Source organism: Acinonyx jubatus, chromosome D1 (assembly GCF_027475565.1).
Source record: "Acinonyx jubatus isolate Ajub_Pintada_27869175 chromosome D1, VMU_Ajub_asm_v1.0, whole genome shotgun sequence".
NCBI lineage: Eukaryota > Metazoa > Chordata > Mammalia > Carnivora > Felidae > Acinonyx > Acinonyx jubatus.
The window spans coordinates 41426123-41447332 of record NC_069390.1 but is presented as its reverse complement, the minus strand read 5'-3'; the positions used below and the strand labels follow the sequence as shown (position 1 = coordinate 41447332).

Here is a 21210-nt window from a genome sequence, read left to right as displayed (position 1 = left end):
GGAAAATAACAAGTGTTGGCAAGGATATGGAGAAACTAGAACTCTCACACATTGCTGATAGGATGTAAAATGGTGCAGCCACTATGGGAAAGTTGAGTAGTGCCTCAGAAAGCTAAATATACAATTATCAGTTCTTTTTGGTATATATCCCCCACCCCATCTTCTTTTTTGTTTTTGGTTTTTTTTTTTTTTTTTTGGTGGATGACTCATGGCTTAGTTTCTCCATCTCCTTTCAAATACTTTCGGAAATGACTGTTATTTTGTTTTGTTTTTTTTTAATGTTTATTTATTTTTGAGAGAACATAAGCAGGGGATGGACAGAGAGAGGGGGACAAAGGATCTGAGGCAGGCTCTGCATTGGGCAGAAAGCCCAATGTGGGGCTCAAACTCACAAAGCATGAGATCATGACCTGAGCTAAAGTCAGACGCTCAACTGACTGAGCCATCCAAGTGCCCAATGACTGTTATTTTGTAAAACAAAAAGAAAACCCTCAACAATATGACAGAGATATTAAGAGAAAATGATTTGATGTTATATTTAGGATATCAATTTAAAATATACAATTAACTTGTGATTTTTTAATTGAAAGTATTAAGAGATTATGTGAGTAAATTTGTAAATACTGAAAAGCTTAAAATAACATATCCTTAGTGAACTGTAGTCAAAATCCACTTATAAAACATTCCATTAGTTAAGATTTTTCTCTTTTCTGATGTCATCCAAAAATCTCATCTGTGTTTCCAAGCCTTCTTACTACCTGCTTCTTTCTCCAAAATGGCTTTTAAAGTCGCAATTCAATATACACCCATTCAAAATCATGCAAAATTTGCTTCTCCTTCCCTAAAGGCTAGTTGATTCCCAGCACCTGAAGAGTAACTAAGTGCTTGTCTAATTAGCTGAATGATGTAATTCGCATTAAGGGGAGAATGAAACTTAAACATTCCCAAGACCCACAGATATTACAAGAGCAAAATAGAAACCTGCAATGATATACTGTATTTGGAAAGGAAAAATCTAAATCCTGCTGCCTCTCATCTGAGGGAAGACATCCTGTTCCAGCTACCCTTAACTAGTTTTTACAGATAGTAAGACAATATGAACTCAGCAACTATACCACATTTTTCATTTTAATCAATATAGGTGTGGAGAGAGAGTCCTTTAATGACTTTTATGGGGTTTCCTTCCTTTCCTTCCATTCACTTATGGTTAAAAACAAAATATATGGAAAATTTTCCATAATGGGGTTAAAAACCAAAATTACTGGTTTAACCTGGAAAATAAAAGATAATGAAGAGAAAGTAGGACCGTATATAATGAGAAGACATGAAGAGATAAAAATTATCTTAAATAACTATCAGTGACAGCCAGATCCTTGATTAGAGTTTAATTTATAATCCTAGAAAAAAATCTATTAATAGCAAGTAATTGTTCAACTGACCTAAACACATTTCATCCTTTACCACACAATCTAAAATTCACAGCACATTTAGGAATAAAGAAAACAAAATTCAACATGAAAAAGATTTCTTTTACCTAATAAATTATGTACGCAAACATGAATTCTGTGTTATATTACTACATTTGAGAAGTTAGTAAGAAAAGACTATACCTGAGATATTTGGCCCTGGACTTTTGTAAACTGAGTTGTTCGAATATTTAAAGACAGGCTTCTTGTTACCGTTGCCCCAGAAAGAGATTTTCCATTCACCTTTCTTTCAAGGTGACAACTTGCTGGTGATCTCTCTTCAAGAAGAACAGCATCCCAAGGATCCTCTGCTAGTAAACCTGGAATATTTTTCTCTTCCTCGTGGTCTACCACTTCCACATTGTCCACCTTAGGTTTACTTAGAGGATCCAAGTCTAACCAGTCGAATTTACTTATATCTTCAGACTTTGGAGATACCTGTAAATTGTTGACTGTAGCTTTTGAATGTTTGATCTCCAAGTCAGTCCTTGCTTTTCCATTTTTTAAAAATTCTGATGTACTAGCTATTTTGTCAAACAGCTTTGCCATGTCAGGACTGACTACTGGATGATAGATAGGTAAGCTTCCTTGTGGATGAAAGGGTGTGGCAGGTGTCAAAGGATATGAAAAATATGGAGACTGTCCTGGAAAGCTTAAATATATAGGTTCTGTGGATGGAAAAGCAGGCATTCTTGGACTGAAGCCATTTTGGAATACAGTCTGTTTACTGCTGTAAGTTGACTGATAAATAGAAGGTAAAGTATATGTGGAAGGCCCTGATAACCTAGGTGGCCACTGTCCTCTCTGAATAGTAGGTCTAAGATACACCTGTGCTGAAAACGAAGGGCTCAGAACAGGAGTAACTGGCAAGACAGGTGTTTTCCTAGTTTCGAAATTTTCATCAAGCAATAGTTTCTCAAGTTCAGCTTGCGTGAGCTTTTCTACATCAATATCAACTGCTCTTTTTTGGGTGTCAGATTCAGGAAACACCATGAGATCATAATCCTGTTTGTTATAAACTTGTGCTTTTTGTCTGGTGTTGCTTGATAACTCAAAGGCTCTCTGATTATCAGTCACTCCTCTATCCTTTTGCAGTTTTGCTAAAGCCTCTGCTTCCATCTGTAATGCTTCTTCTTTGTCCACTTCTTTTGTTCTTGTTGGTTCCAGATGTGATGAACATTGCTTAAATCCATTATTGTTGGATATCTGAGCCATGACCAAACCTCCCCTAATCTATTTTTTTCTTGTAGCTTCCAAAATAGCAAGACCTATACACAAAAATAAACATAACACTCAATTAGATTTTTTAAACACAAATTTATTTTGTTTGTAACCCACTCATATGACTTAGAATTTAAAGCCACTTACAAATAAACTATAAAATAAAATAAAATGAACAGTTGTGGGAAATCTGAGTGAAGGAACATTTTAAAATATCTCAGGGACGCCTCGGTGGCTTAGTCAGTTAAGCGTCTGACTCTTGATTTCAGCTCAGGTTATGATCTCACAGTTGTGAGGTAGAGCCCCACATCATGCTCTGTGCTGGAAGTGCAGAGGCTGCTTGGGATTCTCAGTCTCCCCCTCTTTCTGTGCCTCTCCCACTCCCAATTGCTCTCTCTCAAAATAAATAAACTTAAAAAAATAAGATGTTCTTTGCTCTTTAAAAATAAATATCTTATATACTGCTGAGGTAAGGGATATGCTTAGACATACATAACTTTACCTCATCCCCTGACCTAACAGGAAAGCGAGCATGGTGGATGAACTCAAGAACCTTTCACTTCAGGTGTCACAATGGCTGCTGTTAACTAATGGCACTTTGGCAGGATTCTTGGCACAAAATGCCTTGTTAGTCACATACTTTCATGAGTTTGAACATGGTTTACTGTTACGCAAATAGCAAGTCAAAATGGTTTCAATCTTTGGCTATTTGTTAAATTGTTCATAAGCCAATTAGCAATAAAAGTACCCAATACCTAGTCAATAAAGTCAAGGAACTACTAACAAAACCTCATATGAGGGGCTCCTGGGTGGCTCAATTGGCTAAGCAACCAACTCTTGATTTTGGCTCAGGTCATGATCTCACATTTCTTGAGATCGAGTCCCACATCACGCTACTCACGGAGCCTGCTTGGGATTCTCTCTCTCCCTCTCTCTCTGCCCCGACCCTGCTCACCTGCATGTGCACTCTCACTCTCAAAATAAACATTTTTTTAAAAAGCATCATATGAAAAATTGATTAAAGGTTTATAATCTAGAACAACTGACATAACAGATCAGAATAATGAAAGTGTTAAAGCTATAAGAAACTGCAGTACTCCATTCAAAGGTTAAATTTATGGCTGAATTTGTCACATAGTTTTGACCACGCATCTATCTGATTATCTGCAGTTAAATCATTAGCTATAATACTAGAGTGCCTGACTGGCTCAGTTGGTAGAGCATGCAACTCTTGATCTCGGGGTTGTGAGTTCAAGCCCTACATTGGGCAGAGTTCAATTTAAAAAAGTTATAACACTAAAATTTCTCCTTTTTCAAATTGCTAAAATATTTACTCATAAACTAGAAAAATAGTTTATTAAACTTTCTCAATGATCAGCTTGTAAAAATTTAATCTTCTACTTAATCACAATTAAGATTAAAATTACCCTATGAAGCAAGATGACCAATTAAAGGGTTAGTTACCTACTGTGTAAAATAAGGCACATTTCTTGCTTCTAATCATTATAATTCAGGAGTTAATTCTGGGTTCTGGAGTCACATCGGCTTGATTCATGAAGCTGTAAGTGCTTGGGCAAGTCAAACTTTTCCACATGCCTTAGTTTACTTTTAAAATGAAAAAGTATTGGGGCGCCTGGGTGGCTCAGTTGGTTAAGCGGCCGACTTCGGCTCAGATCACGATCTCGCGGTCTGTGAGTTCGAGCCCCGCGTCAGGCTCTGTGCTGACAGCTCGGAGCCTGGAGCCTGTTTCAGATTCTGTGTCTCCCTCTCTCTCTGCCCCTCCCCTGTTCATGCTCTGTCTCTCTCTGTCTCAAAAATAAATAAACGTTAAAAAAAATAAAGTAAAATAAAATGGAAAAGTATCAAAAACGCTCAACATTAGTCATCATCAGGGAAATACAAATCAAAACTACAAGGAAATACCACCTCACACCTGTCAGAATGGCTAACATGAACAACTCAGGCAACAAGAGATGTTGGCAAATATGCGGAGAAGGAGGATCTCTTCTGCACTGTTGGTGGGAATGCAAACTGGTGCAGTCACTCTGGAAAACAATATGGAGGTTCCTCAAAAAATTAAAAATAGAACTACCCTACAACCCAGCAACTGCTCTACTAGGCATTTATCCAAGGGATACAGGTATGCTGTTTCGAAGGGGCACATGCACACCCATGTTTATAGCAGCACTATCGACAATAGCCAAAGTATGGAAAGAGCTCAGATGTCTATCGACAGATGAATGGATAAAGAAGATGTGGTATATACAATGGAGTATTACTCGGCAATCAAAAAGAATGAAATCTTGCCATTTGCAACTACATGGATGGAACTAGAGGGTATTAGGGTAAGCAAAATTAGAGAAAGACAAATACCATATGACTTCACTCATATCAGGACTTTAAGACACAGAACAGATGAACACAGAGAAGGGAAGCACAAATAATATAAAAACAGAGGGGGGGGATAAAACAAAAGAGACTCTTAAATATGGAGAACAGAGGGTTACTGGAGGGGTTGTGAGAGGGGGGATGGGCTAAATGGGTAAGGGGCACTAAGGAATCTACCCCTGAAATCATTGTTGCACTATATGCTAATTAACTTGGATGTAAATTTTAAAAATAAATAATAAAATAAAATAAAACGAAAAAGTATCTAACTCTTAAATTATAAGGATTAAATGAAACAATGCAACTAAAAAGTGTTTATCACTGGCCTTAGGCAGAGGCATTAAATAAATGACATCTATTATTAATCTAATCTGATTCGAGATTTTAGTTTGAATACCTAGAAATGAGGAGAGCTCCTACTTACATCCTTTTTCTAGCACAGTGCTTGTCCATAGTATATGCGAAATAAAAGTTTCATGATAGAGGTAGGGAAACACCCAAAGTGAATTCAAACTAATGTAACACAAATGAGGGGCACCTGGGTGGCTCAGTCAGTTAAGCATCCAACTTTGGCTCAGGTCATGATCTCGCAGTTTGGAGGTTGGAGCCCTGCATCAGGCTCTGTGCTAATAGCTCAGAGGCTGGAGCCTGCTTAAGATTCTGTGTTTTCCTCCCTCCCTGCCCCTCCCCCACTCACACTCCTGTCCCTCTCTCTCTCTCTCTAAAAAATAAACATTAAAAAAAATTTTTTTAATGTAACACAAATGAAAATCCTAAATGTTGAGGTAATACTAAATAAAAAATTATTAGTGACGAGGACATCAAGATATTGAAGGAAGTCACTCTTTGCAATTCTTTTATACAACTATAGTTGAACTTCTGAGGCATTTCACTGAAAATCTTTTCAAATTTTTCCCTTCTGTGGTAGAATGCAAAACTAGGCACAATGTACACTTAAAATTTGTAATACTTCATTGTCCGTAAACATTTCATGTTAAGAAAAAACTATGAACAAATAGACTCCTACTAAATATACATGAAGTACTTAGACGAAAGTACTGATGTCTACAATTTACTCTGAAATATATACAAAAATAATATAAATTGAGTATCTGATAGATGGATAAATACGTGATAAAGCAAGTACAGAAAATATTAATAATACAATCTAGTTGGTAGGCATATGGGTATTCACTCTGAAATCCTTTCAACTTGGCTGCATGACTAAAAATTTTCACAAAATGTTAGATGAACATTAAGAGGTACAAATTCCTCTGATTCCAGGATACACTCTTTATAAAGTCACTTTGCTTCTCCTCACATACAGAGGTGGGGCCTATTTCTCCACTTGATCTGAGCTGGCTCTGTGACTTGCTTTGACAGATACAATGTGAAAGAAGTGACACTGGGAGTTCTAAGTTCATAAGAGCCTAACTGCTTCAGCTCTTCCTGTTTTGAGTGCAGCCACTGCCCTGTGAATGCTCACAGACGATGAGAGAGCACAAGGAGAAAAAGGCCTAGCCAACAGTCATCACCAACCACAGGAGTAAAGCCACCACCTTAAGACCATCCATCCACAGTTCAAATGACCACAGTTACAATAATGACCGAAGGCAAGACCAGCAGAAGAAACCACCCAGCCTGAGTTCAAGCCAAATTGCTAACCCACAAAATCATTTTGGAATGGTTACATAGCAATAGATCACTGATCAACCTTTTCTCCTTACTTTTAGAAAGCAAGACTGTAGCCACTTACCAATTTAACAGCAAGTTTGTTTTAACTTCACAGCCACCACTACCCACCTTATTTCACGTGTCCTCAGAGAATGAACCATTCCCTTTTCCTGCCTAACTCTGACGCCTTCTGCTTATATCCTAATTCTCACTGAATTCTCCTATTTATCAGTGATTGCCTTCTTTGCATTATTAATTTGCTTCTGCTCCTTTGCCATAAGAATGCTCAAGTTTTCTCCATACCGAGGTGGAAAAGAGTCTTAACATTCCTCTTTAGACTCCAATAGCTTCCATTTTAATTCTCTCCTTTCACTGCCAAACTTCTCAGATGAGTGACCTAGAAAGTCCTTTCTTATACTCATTCTGCCTTGGAAAAATTATACTTATCCTTCAGGGCCCAAATCAAATACAGCCACCTGTCTGAAGCTTTTCTTAAGTAGCTCCTATTAGAAACCATTTTTTTAGGGGCGCCTGGATGGCTCAGTCAGTTGAGCTCCTGACTTCGGCTCAGGTCATGATCTTGTGGTTTATAAGTTTGCCCACTTTGGGCTCACTGCTGTCAGCCTGTCAGTGGAAAGCCACTTTGGATCCTCTGCCCCCCTCTCTCTGCCCCTCCCCTCCTTGTACTCTCTCAAAAATAAACACTGAAAAAAAAACTATCTTTTTAGCTCAAATAAAATTTTTATTCATTTTTATAGACTATGCTGTTTTTGCCCCCTCAGTATCCTTTCTTCTAGTAGGCAGAAATCTGTATCTTCTTTTTTAGAACTTAGTCATCTCCCTTTTGTTCCATCTAGTTCAAATAGGGCTGGAACATCCTTACTCCCCCCTCTCCCACTCCCAACCACACCAAAGGATCCAAGTCTGGCCAAATAGACTTAATCCCAAAACTTCTGAAACTATTTAGAAAGGAAGCCCATCACTGAAGTTGCTGAACTTATGGGATGTAAGCCTGGCACTGCTGTGGCCATCTTTGCCACCACTGAAGGAGATGCTGCCTGAGAATGGACCGAAGCCACAAAAGAGCAGAGCTATGTATGATAAGTAAAATGAAACAGATTCTGAATATTACATTAAGTGTCTGGATCCAACCCTTGTCCAAGGCTAGTCTTTTCATTTATGTAAGCCAATAAATTCCTCTTTGCTTAAGCTGGTTTAACATTACTTTCTCCAGTAACAACTAAAAACTTAACACAGAATCTATAATTTGTATGTCTACAAGGGCGCCTGGGTGGCTCAGTCAGTTGAGCGACTGACTTCAGCTCAGGTCATGATCTCGTGGTCTGTGGGTTCGAGCCCCACATCAGGCTCTGTGCTGACAGCTCAGAGCCTGGAGCCTGCTTCGGATTCTGTGTCTCCCTCTCTCTCTGCCCCTCCCCCACTCATGCTCCGTGTCTCTCTCTCTTTCTGTCAAAAATAAACATTAAAAAAAAATTTATAATTTGTATGTCTACCCAACAGACTAGAATAAGCTTAAGTGCAGAGACCTACTTTGTTTTCCTTTTCTTCTGCCCCACAACATTTAAAACCACCCTGCTTAATAAATACAGAGTTTAATTTAATGACCACATATTTTAAAGAATGGAATAAGAGCTATCAGTTTTGAAGACAAGATTTTGGATGGCACATGACTGGATATATGGTGGGAGAAATAAATCAAGTTTAACTGCCTATTATTGAACACCACAACACAGTCCATTTTTCACAAAATCGAATGGATTAGAATATTTTGCAAAGAGAAAACGATACTGACTTGCAATTCATTTTCCACAAGCAAATGCCTATTTAGTTAAGTAGTTTCCTAGCTACCATATTTGGTAATGATAGGACATTGTTCTGAAAGAGGAAATCTGGATTTTTTAAGTGAGTTTGAGATACAGTTTATTCAACAGAAAACACACTTACTCCAAATATTTTAAATTAATGTTACCTCTTATTTACTAACAAAGGTATAAAATAGCTTGAAAAATATTTTGACAGTAAATGTGGTATTTTTCATATCAATTCATTTACTTGCTCTATCCCTAGTATCAACCCAAAGCAGCACATGCTAAACTAAATTCAAGTCTAAGCAGTAAAAGTGAACTGTTAACAGCTGAATTACCATATTTTAGCTTTCCAAAAAATTATCATGCATGTATACTCAATTGGTAATAAAGGATTTGAAAGACTGTCCAAAAGTAACCCAGTGCTTCAGCTATTTTTCTGAGGCTGCTACACTGACATGCTCCATTAATTTTTTAAAATCAAAACTTCATTTGATGACAAACATTTATCAGGAAACAACTTTTGCACATGCTAATTCAAAATACAAACTTTAATGCTAATGTTCTCCTAATTCAAGCTGGAAAAGACAATATAACTAGTTTTTGAATGATGATTGTATACCATCTGCCAAAAATTTTCCAACATAGAGTAATCCAGTGATGATCACAAGGCTGTAGCTACTTTAAATTGTTCAAAAGAGGGCAATTAAACTATTCAGTTAAACTTTGGGATACCATTTGCAGATCCAAAAGAATTAATTTAAAAGCTCTTGGCTTCTTCTGTGGTAGACATTCATTTACAATTTAAATTTAAATCTCAGGAAAAAATAAAACCAGTCCTGCTACCCATCTAAATGCTTTCTGATCTTAAAATTCAAGATACATAAGAAAACAGAGAAACAATGATTTGAGTTCAACCATGCAAATATTTCTCCACTAAAATGAAAGTGAATCTCAAAGAAAAATAAATTATGGTACCCAACCGAATACTGTGCTACCATTAAAAATAATAATATCAACACTGCAATAACCATGGAAAATATTTGTTAAAACTGTACCAAGTATCTACATATCTATACATACCTACAGATAGAGATATGTAGATACTTGCTGCCAAACACTGCTAAAAGCAATATATTAACTAATTTAATCCTCACAAATCATATTAAGTAGCTACTATTATCCCTACATACAAATGAAAAACTTTCATACAAATTATATAATCTGCCCAAGTTCACAGTAGCTAGCAAGTGATGAGATCAGGACTCAAATCCAGGCAGTGCTAATTCACTACAATATATTTTTATGTTAATAGTTATCTGAAATAAGTGTCTAAACATACCTTATCTATTATAAATACCAACTTCTTCCTCAAGGCTATGGTTATTTCTCTCTGCATTAATAAATAGATTTTACTGTTTTGTTTAATTCTATCATGAAGTGATTAATACTGCTATTTAATAATGTGCCATTTTATTAATTTATTCTCACCACATGACTAGCAAACTTATCATTTCACTGAGGTTATGAATTCACTCTCAGACTTCTACTGTAGTTGTTGAATGAATGCCTCAAAGACTGGGAAACGTAAGACACCATTGTCTTTATCAAAAAGAAGCTCAAATTCTGCAACAAACAAAAAACCAGACTAAAAGGGCTTTTTTTTTTTTTTTAAGTTTATTTATTTTTGAGTGGGGGGAGCTGGGTGAGGGCAGACAGAAACAGAGACACAGCATAGGAAGCAGGCTCCAGGCTCTGAGCTGTCAGCACAGAGCCTGACACAGGACCCGAACTCATGAACCACGAGACCATGACCTGAGATGAAGTTGGACGTTTAACCAACTGAGCCACCCAGGTGCCCCTAAAAGGGCTTATTTATTAATAATTCAACTAAAACTGAAAAATCACGTGGCTGAGTTCAGAATAAACAAGCGGTGGGAGAAAAAATTATTTTGGAAACTGGGAGTAGGAGATGGCAACAGAAAACTGAAAATAGAAGAGGAGGGGTGCTTGACTGGCTCAGTCGGTGGAGCATACAACTAACTCTTGATCTCAGGATTGTTAGTTCAAGTCCCACATTGGGTGTAGAGATTACTTAAAAAAGTAAAAAATCTTAAATAAAATTAAAAAAAAATAAAAATAGGAGAGGAGCTTCATCTCTTCTAAAAGGAAAAACCCCAGTAGACAAGATAACATTCTCCTATCTCTGTGATTCACGGAGGGAAAAAATTAATCTAACAAAAATAACCAAGCACTTTGGTATTAGGCACTATACAACTTTGTTAAAAAGAGAAAATGTAGGAATGTCCAGGTGTTGGGTGAGATTAGGGTAGAGCAGCACAGCACTATTCCACAGGAGTGGAATGCGAGTCACATACTGAATTAAAAATTTTTTACAACTACATTAATGAAAAGAAACAGATGAAATTATTAATAATATATTTAATCCAATTTTCCAAAATACTGTCGTTTCAATAAGTAACCAATTATAAAAATATGAATGGGACATTTTACATTCTTTTCTCATACTAAGTCTTCAAAATGTGGTATATATTTTATTTCAGATTACACATTTCAACTTAGACTAGCCATATTTCAAGTGCTCAAAAGCCAAAGGTGGCTATTGGACAACTTAAGGCTACAATTTATAAGGAACAAAAAACAAGGTGAACAAGCATCACTAATTTCTGGATAAGAAAAAATTTACCTTCCCAAAAGTCATCCCTTCCCTCAAGTCAATAAAATATCTCCAATGCCTATTACTTAATTTTCAGGGGAAGAAAAATTTTAAGTCCCATAGATAACATACAGCCTTTTCATTAAGGTCTATCTTATCATTTTTGGTAAATTTTGTATTTTTAAAGTATATAATTTCTAATAGTTCTACAATTAGCAAATTGTTAACATTTCATAGATAAATATGTTTACAATCAACCAAATAGGATTACAAAATTACAAAAAGATTAACTATTTAACTGTTTAAAAAAAAGAATCAAAACCAAAATAACTCGTGGAATTCCTAGTTAACCCCAGCAAAAAGAAGGCCACCCTAATTGGATTTAAAGCCATGAGAATATTTAAATACATATTCATGGATGGTTCAGTAGGTTAAGCTTATGGCTCTTTATTTTAGCTCAGGTCATGATCTCACAGTTAATGACTTCTTGGGGCACCTGGGTGACTCAGTAGGTTAAGCTTCTGGCTGTTGATTTTGGCTCAGGTCATGACCTCACAGAGTTCATGAGATCAAGCCCCTCGGTGGGCTCTACACTGACAGCCACAGCCTGCTTGGGATTCTTTTTCCTCTCTCATGCAGAAGTGTGTTCTCTCTCTCTCTCTCTCTCTCTCTCTCTCTCAAAATAAATAAATAAATAAAAATGTTAAACAAAAATAAGGGCGCCTGGGGGACTCAGTTAAGCATCCACCTCTTGATATCGGCTCAGGTCATGAAAGGAGATCAGCCCCACATCTGCACCGTCAGCACAGGGCCTGCTTGGGATTCTCTTGCTCTTGCTCTCTATCTCTCTGTCCTTCTGTCCCTCTCCCCTGCTTGCGCTCTAAAATAAAACAATAATTTTTGACAAGGTGATTCTAAAATTTATTCAGTAACCAAAAGGGCCAAAATAGCCAAAAACCTCTTGAAAAAGAACAAGGTGTAAGGATTTGCTCTACCCAATAAAGATTAATTATAAAGCCAATTTTATTTAATATAGTATGGTATTTATGCAGGAAGAGATAAATTTAATAAAGAACAGGCTAAGAGGTCAAAAACAGAAACACAACTACAAAGACATCCGATTTAACACAAGTAGCATATCAGAGCACAGGGAAAGAACTATCTTTTTAATAAATTAAGCCAGAACAAATGGAGGGGAAATGAAATGGGACTCCTACTTCACTCCTTAAGCAAAATTCAACTGGAGACAAACCAAACGTCTGTGAAAGGAAGAACTATAAAGCTTTAGAATCAGAGAATGGAAAAATTTCTTAAACAAGACAGAAAGCACTAACCATAAGAGAAAAATAATTTGACTATAGTAAAATCCAGAACTTTTATCAAAAGACACCAAAGAGAATGATAAAAACAAGCCACAAAAAAAGGAGATATTTTTTTTTCCACGTTTTTTATTTATTTTTGGGACAGAGAGAGACAGAGCATGAACAGGGGAGGAGCAGAGAGAGAGGGAGACACAGGATCGGAAACAGGCTCCAGGCTCCGAGCCATCAGCCCAGAGCCTGACGCGGGGCTCGAACTCACGGACCGCAAGATCGTGACCTGGCTGAAGTCGGACGCTTAACCGACTGTGCCACCCAGGCGCCCCAGGAGATATTTTTAATATATAACCAAAGGACTCAAATCCTAGATAAGTAACTTCTACAAATTAAAAAGAAAGATAAATCATAAGAACCTCCAAAGAACATTGCCCACAATAGTCCCAAATAGGAACTAACCTGGAAGTGGTAATTAGCTCAACCTTCAGTTCCTCTCTCATCTCCAGAGGTCAGGGGATAAGGCTAAAAGTTCTAGTCCTCTAAAATGCCTCAGTCTTTCTGGTGACCAGCCCCACCCTGAAACTATGTAGGGATCCCAGACACTATTTATCTCATCAGCATACAAAAGAAAAAAAAGAGATTCCAAGGTCTTTAGGAATTACATGACAAGAACCAAGCACAAAGACCTAATATTTTTCATTATATCACAGTTCATGCAATGGAATTCTATACACTAATGCCAATGAACTAGCGCTATAAGAAAAAAATGAATAAAACTTAGAAACATGATAAGCAAAGACAGACACAAAAACACATACAATGATTCCATTTATATAAAGTTCAAAAACATGAGAAACTATATTGTTTAAGAATGCTTACATAACGGTAAAACCAAGAAAAGGAAAGGATTCTCAAAGTTAGGACAGTGGTTACTCATAGAAGGGATGACCAAGGATAAGTACACTGGGGACTTTTGGAACAGAAGCAATGTTCTCGTTCATAACCTAGACAGTGGTTACACATAGAAGGGATGGCCAAGGATAAGTACACTGGGGACTTTAGGAACATAAGCAATGTTCTAGTTCATAACCTATCGACTAGTTACACAAGTGTTTGTTTTACAAGTATTTGTTAATCATATATGCTTTATGCACTTAAAATTATTTGTTAATCATAGATGATAAATTTATTCACTGTTCTGTGGGTTACTTCATATAAAAAAGAATCTACTCCCTACATATTTTAAATTTGAATATTTAAAATATTTTCATATCTATATTATACATGGTATGTGAAAACACCACCTACAATAGCATGTGGGGTTTTTTTTAACTCACATGTGGCAAACTATATGAATACAAAAGCTCAATTTTTTAGTAATGGCATAAAAAAATACAAATAAGAACAATACTTTTCATTTTTTAATGTATATAGGCTAAAATAAGGACCCTGCCCTTATATATTAAGGGATATGGGAAAAGGGTAAAACTGCAAAAGAAAACAAAACAAATTATGGTTTCTCAAATTTTCACTATCTGTGAATCATTTAATGGAATCGCATATAACATGATTTATGTAAAAAAATTCACTGTCTTTAAAAATACAAAACATTTAAAAATAGAAAGATATTCCTATCAGTGAGAGATAATTGCACACTCACCACTGTATGTTATATCCAGCAAATTTATTTATTTGAACTGAATTAGAAAATCCTAATTCAATTATAGCTTGACAGGAAGGCAGCAATGTTTGGTGGTAATTCTATCAGATAGTTATGGATATATACATAAAATCTTGTGGATTACTGAAACAGCTCCCCAGTCTGTTTCTGCCACCACTCCACCCTCCACCTTCAGACTACTCTCAACACAGCAGCCAGAGAGATACTGAAAAACTTCGATCTTCTTACCTTTCCACTCAGAGCTTTCAATAACTCCTATCTCACTCAGAAAAGCAGTAAAATCTTTACAACAGTCCACCAGGCACTCTAATATCTGGTCCCCCTATTACTTTTCCCCTATAACTCTCTTGTCTGAGACTGTCCAAGTGGCCTCCTTGTTGTTCTTCAAATACATTATACATCTCATTCAGAGTCTTTGCTCTTCAGTTCCCTCTGGACTGCTCTTCCCCTGGAGAGCTGAGTGGCATACTCTCTCACCTTCAAGTCTTCATTAAGAAGGTAACATTTGAGTAAAGGTCTCCCTGATAATGTAGTTAAAACTGCAACTTTCTCTAACCCCACTGCCTATGCACTTTACTTTGTCCTTAGCATTTAAGTACCATCCAATGTACTATAGATTTTACTTGTGTATTTCATGGTCTTTCCCCTCTAGCCTATAAATTTCATGAAGCTGGGATTTACCTCTTAGGCTCACTCCTATATCTCTAGCACCCAGAACAATCCTGGAACAAGCAAGCTTTCATTCAAATGTTTGTTAAACAAATAAATGAAATTAAATCTAATATGGACCAGATTAGGAAGCAATTCTTTTTTTTTTTTTTTTACATTTATTTATTTTTGAGACAGAGAGGGACAGAGCATGAATGGGGGAGGGTCAGAGAGAGAGGGAGACACAGAATCTGAAACAGGCTCCAGGCTCTGAGCTGTCAGCACAGAGCCTGATGCGGGGCTCGAACTCATGGACCGTGAGATCATGACCTGAGCCGAAGTCGGTCGCCCAACCGACTGAGCCACCCAGGCGCCCCAGGAAGCAATTCTTCATTGTAGAGTGACTTGGGTACTCTGTAAGATACTTAAAAGTACATACAAATATCCTACTCAAAATGAGTATTTGAACCCAAGAGATACCAGATTTGTAATCCATTCTTGTTGCACTCATTTTCATTTAAAGTATTTGGAAGTCATCTTAAATGTGTCAAATTATAAACCATTAATTTCTTTCTCTGAGGGAATAAAATTATGTGTTACTCTCAGAATTGTTCCTCAGAACCACATGGTCGTTTTTAGTCAGACCAAAACACATTACTATTTTGAAGTACTTGTGGAAAATATAGTTCATGTCTGTTTGTTGATTAGAAATATGGGCCTTGGTGGGAATGCAAGCTAGTGCAGCCACTCTGGAAATAGTATGGAGGTTCCTCAAAAAATTAAAAATAGAACTACCCTATGACCCAGCAACCGCACTACTAGGCATTTATCCAAAGGATACAGGTGTGCTGTTTCGAAGGGACACATGCACCCCCATGTTTATAGCAGCACTATCAACAATAGCCAAAGTATGGAAAGAGCCCAAATGTCCATCAATGGACAAATGGATAAAGAAGACGTGGTATATATATATATATGTATACACACACACACACACACACACACACACACACACACACACACACAATGGAGTATTACTTGGCAATCAAAAAGAATGAAATCTTGCCATTTGCAACTACATGGATGGAACTGGAGGGTATTATGCTAAGTGAAATTAGAGAAAGACAAAAATCATATGACTTCACTCATATGAGGACTTTTAAGAGACAAAACAGATGAACCTAAGGGAAGGGAAACAAAAATAATATAAAAACAAGGAGGGGGACAAAACAGAAGAGACTCCTAAATATGGAGAACAAACTGAGGGTTACTGGAGGGGTCGTGGGAGGGGGGATGGGCTAAATGGGTAAGGGGCACTGAGGAATCTACTCCTGAAATCATTGTTGCACTATATGCTAACTAATTTGGATGTAAATTAAAAAAAATAAAACATAAAACAAGTTAAAAAAAAAATACAGGCCTTGGGCTCAACAGAATAATTTCGCTGGAGATGAATCTTGAGGCATTAATTACCTATATAAAACTGAAGATCTGAAGTCATGAAAGTAGAGATTACCCTGGGAGAATGTGTAAAGTGAAGAAAGAAAAGACAAGGAGGAAATCATAAGGGCCTCTAATACTTAAGCAGGAAACAAAAGGTCAGAGGAAAATAACAGGTGTGAAGACTGGTTATCAGAGAAATAAAGGAATTCAATGTCCTAAGAAATACGTGGTGAGTAATGTCAAAAACTCCAGAGAGGTGACACAAGATAAGGGCTGAAAAAGAAAAACACTTTAAATCTAAAAGCTCATTTGTGATTATTTTAATAAGTTTTAATGACATAATTAACATATAAAATTCACCCATTTAAAGCATATGTCAATTGTGTTTATATAATCGGAACTACACAACCATCGCCACTACCAAATTGCAGAACATTTTCGTCACCCCCAAAGAAACCCTTTATCCATTAGCAGTCACTCCTCATTTCCCCGTTCCATTAGAGATTTTTCAGAGAACACTTCAGAGAAGTTGAAAACTGAAAACGTAAAGAATTACAAGTAACAAAGGTCTATTATTCTTTCAATTCTTTGACAGCAAAGGGAACTAGGAGAGACAGGAGGAGATATCAGGAATGGCTGTTTAAAATGGTTAAGGCCTTCAACATATGGTAGGTGAAAGACAAGACTTCAGGGGACAAAGAGTAAAAGGCACAGAAGACAAGAGATACACACTAGCTTAGATACTGAGTATAGCTGAATATGAATCAGAAGCACAGATGAAGGGTCTGACTTGAAAAGAAGAGACATCAGTCAATAAAAACGGAAGACTGGGGAGGGCCGATGGTGGAAAGCAGATTTTTACTATCTAAACTTGACAGAGTTCAGGGTGCCTGGGTGGCTCAGTCTAAGGTTAGGCATCCGACTTCAGCTCAGGTCTTGATCTCACAGTTCGTGACTTCAAGCCTCACGTCCAGCTCTATGCTGACAGCTTGGAGCCTGGAGCCTGCTTCGGATTCTATGTCTCCCCTTCTCTCTGCCCCTCCCATGCTCATGCTCTGTCTCTCTCGGTTTCTCAATAGTAAATAAACATTAAAAAAAAGTTTTTTTTAAATAAATAAACTTGGTAGAGTTTTAAATATTTCATCATTTGTAAGCTTTATTATTTATTTTTTTTAAATATGAAATTTATTGTCAAATTGGTTTCCATACAACACCCAGTGCTCATCACAACAGGTGCCCTCTTCAGTGCCCATCACCCACTTTCCCCTCCCTCCCACCCCTCATCAACCCTCAGTTTATTCTCAGTTTTTAAGAGTCTCTTATGGTTTGGCTCCCTCCCTAACTTTTTTTTTTTCCTTCCCCTCCCCTATGGTCTTCTGTTAAGTTTCTCAGGATCCACATATGAGTGAAAACATATGGTGTCTGGTTTTCTCTGCCTGACTTATTTCACTTAGCATAACACTCTCTAGTTCCATCCACATTGCTACAAAAGGCCATATTTCATTCTTTCTCCTTGCCAAGTAGTATTCCATTGTGTACATAAACCACAATTTCTTTATCCACTCATCAGTTGATGGACATTTAGGCTCTTTCCCTAATTTGGCTATTGTTGAGAGTGCTGCTATAAACCTTCGGGTACAAGTGCCCCTATGCATCAATACTCCTGTATCCCTTGGGTAAATTCCTAGCAGTGCTATTGCTGGGTCATAGGGTAGATCTATTTTTAATTTTTTGAGGAACCTCCATACTGTTTTCCAGAGTGCCTGCACCGGTTTGCATTCCCATAAGCTTTACTATTCTAAAACAAAGGTAATGAATATGAAACAAAGGGATTTTCCTGTTATTAGGATATACAAAGTGACAAGAGACTGTCTCACTTCAACAATGAAAAGCAAGGTAAAAAAGCTAAAAAAAAAAGAAAATACTTTTAAGAGACATCAGAGAGCAGAACACACACACACAAAAACTCTAATGAATTAAATTCCAGAAAGTGATAAATCTCTCATGAAGAGGCCGGTCCACTGCTACTCAAATCCCTGGCACAGAAGAGCAGGAAGAATGCATTGTAGACAGGGATGAGAAACTCATTAGACTTTTAACAAACACTTTCAATAGCCACGTGTAGGCTACCATGACAGATTAGAATTCTGAGGCATGGCAAAGGTAAGTCTGAATGGTCTAAAGCCCTAAGAATTACAAGGAGTCCCAGGCATGGAACAAGTCTGTACCTACCCATCAGCTCTTTCCCTTGGGTCTTCATTAAATGCATAGGTAGCACACTGAAACCTGGGACAGGGCAGAAGAGCTAAGGGATCCCCCTTAAAGTATGTGGGCCTCCCTGAAGTATAAGGCAGCCACCCTCCAAAGGAGGGCTGGGCAGGTGAACAGGGAGAAACCCACCTGAGGCACTCCAAGTTTTCGGCTACCCAATGGCTGGGGATGGGGCAGAAGAGCTGAGAAAAAGCCCTCCAAAGCATTCCAGGCCTTTATGTAAGACAGGTGCCCTCCAGAGAGGCTGGAGTAAGGGCAGCAAGGCAGAGAGATCTCCTGAGACACCAAAAACCAAGAAAGAACAAAGTAGAGAACAAAGAGACTTCCTGACAACCTAAAAAGCTAGCAGCTAGGCTGAAAAAAATCTTTGGAATCAAGTCAATGTTCAGATCCCAAATCCTTCTAAAGAGAAAGCCATTATTGCTCCCCAAGGTACTTCAACCCAATAGTGAACTGAATCAAATTAAAGTTGAAATAAAGCACAGACCCCTCTTACTTAAAAATCAGACTTTCTCAATTTAGTGGCCTGACAGAATAAGGGGCATTTAAGTTGTCTAATATATAATCAAAGATTAGGAGACAAAGAAGAAAATGTGGCCCATTGTCAAGGAAACAGTCAAAATAAACAGACACAGAGATCGCCCAAATGTTGGAATTATCAAACAGAAACTCTATAATAGGTAGGATGAGGGGTGCCTGGGTAGCTCAGTCGGTTAAGTGTCCAACTCTTGATCTTGGCTCAGGTCATGATCTCATGGTTTCTGAGTTTGAGCCCCGCACTGGGCTCTGTGCTGACAGTGCAGAACCTGCTTGGGATTCTCTCTCTCCCCTTTCTCTCTCTGTCCCTACCCAGCTTGTGCTCTCTCTCTCTCTCTCAAAATAAATAAACATAAAAAAATTAAAATAATTAGGATGCAGACGCTAAATGATCTAGCAGAAAAAGGAGATGCATATACGGGGTGATGGCGGTTTCAGCAGAATGATACAAATTACAAAAAAGAATCAAATACGAGAAAAATATATCAGAAATGAAGAATTAATGGACTGAACAGCATTAGAAAAGATGGTTAAACTTGAAGACAAATCAGAAGAAAACATCCAGAGAAAAAAAATAGGGGAGAGAGATAAAATACCATGCCTGTAGGACAATTTCAAATGATCTAACATTTATGGGACTTGGAGTCCCAAGAGAAGATAGAAGAGCATGAAACAGAACAAATATTTGAAGAGAAAATAGCCAAGAACTTTCTGCAAATGAAGAAAGACCTCAACCAAGCAAACCTAAGAAGTTTATTGAAGCCCAAGTGAGATAAAAATACACTACAGGGGTCCCTGGGTGGCTCAGTAGGTTAAGTGTCTGACTCTTGATCTTGGCTCAGGCCATGATCTCACAGTTCATGAGAGACAGCACAGAGCCTGCTTAGGATTCTCTCTCTCCCTCTCTCTATGTTCCTCCCCCAGGCCCACACACACTCTCAAAATAAACTTTTTTTTAATTTAAATTTAAGTTAATTAACATACAGTGTGGTCTTGGCTTCAGAGATAGAACCCAGTGATTCGTCACTTCCGTATCCCAGTGTTCATCCTAAAAAGTGCCCTCTTTAATGTCCATCACCCATTTAACCCATCCCCCACCCACCTCCCCTCCAGCAACCCTCAGTTTGTTCTCCGTATTTAAGAGGTTTTTTGTTTTTTTTTTGTTTTTTTTTTTTTGAGAGAGAGGGCACAAGTGAGTGAGGGGCAGAGAGAGAGAAGCAGGGCTCAAGCTCACCTGGAATGGGGCTCAAACTTAAGAACCGTGAGATCATGACCTGAGCTGAAGTCAGATGCTTAACCAACTGAGCCACCCAGGTGTCCCCTCCCCACCTCAAAAAAGAGTCTCTTATGGTTTGCTTCCTTCACAGTTTTTATCTTATTTTTCCTTCCCTTCCCCTATGTTAATCTGTTGTTTCTCAAATTCCACTAGTGAAATCGTTTGATATTTGTCTGACTTAAAATAAATTTTAAAAAATATATATACTAGAGAATGAACCCAATGGGATCACAGAGTAATGTAGGTTAAATGACTACCTGGAAAGAAGTGGCTTCAGTTCCTATTAATATTCGCAGAGTTAAAGTCAAATCAATCTAAAATATAGAGTCTATTCCTAAAGAAACCAGGGAGGTTAGGGGCACCTGGGTGGCTCAGTCAGTTAAGCGTCCAGCTTTGGCCCAGGTCATGATCTCACAGTTCATGAGTTTGAGCCCCACGTCAGGCTCTGTGCTGACAGCTTGCAGCCTGGAGCCTGCTTTGGATTCTGTGTCTCCCTCTCTCTCTGCCCCTCCACAGCTCATGCTCGCACTCTGTCTCTGTCAAAAATAAATAAACTTAAAAACAAAATGAAACAAAAACAGGGAGGTTTCTATAAAGACTTGTAGAATTTAAAACTTTTCTCCAAATTTATATATGTTAAATATATACCTATATTTCTTGTTTAGGGTATGACACAAACTTCTTTTTAAACCTAATTTTACTCTATGATTTTTAATGATATTTTCACCTTTCCTTTTTTTTTTTTTGGTTGAAATCTTTTTTTGATAAAAATTAATAAGCTAAATC

General features: G+C 37.5%; 1 protein-coding gene across 2 annotated transcripts in view; it reads right to left on the bottom strand.

Annotated features, from left to right (window-relative positions):
- The window catches only part of PIK3C2A (phosphatidylinositol-4-phosphate 3-kinase catalytic subunit type 2 alpha), a 191799-nt gene that overhangs the window by 90790 nt on the left and 79799 nt on the right, over window positions 1-21210 (bottom strand). For both annotated transcript variants that reach the window (XM_053203405.1, XM_015074998.3), the window contains one exon: window positions 1611-2734. In XM_053203405.1, the coding sequence (XP_053059380.1) occupies window positions 1611-2681 (1071 nt within the window). In that variant the 5' untranslated portion in view covers window positions 2682-2734. The remainder of the gene's footprint in view (window positions 1-1610; window positions 2735-21210) is intronic.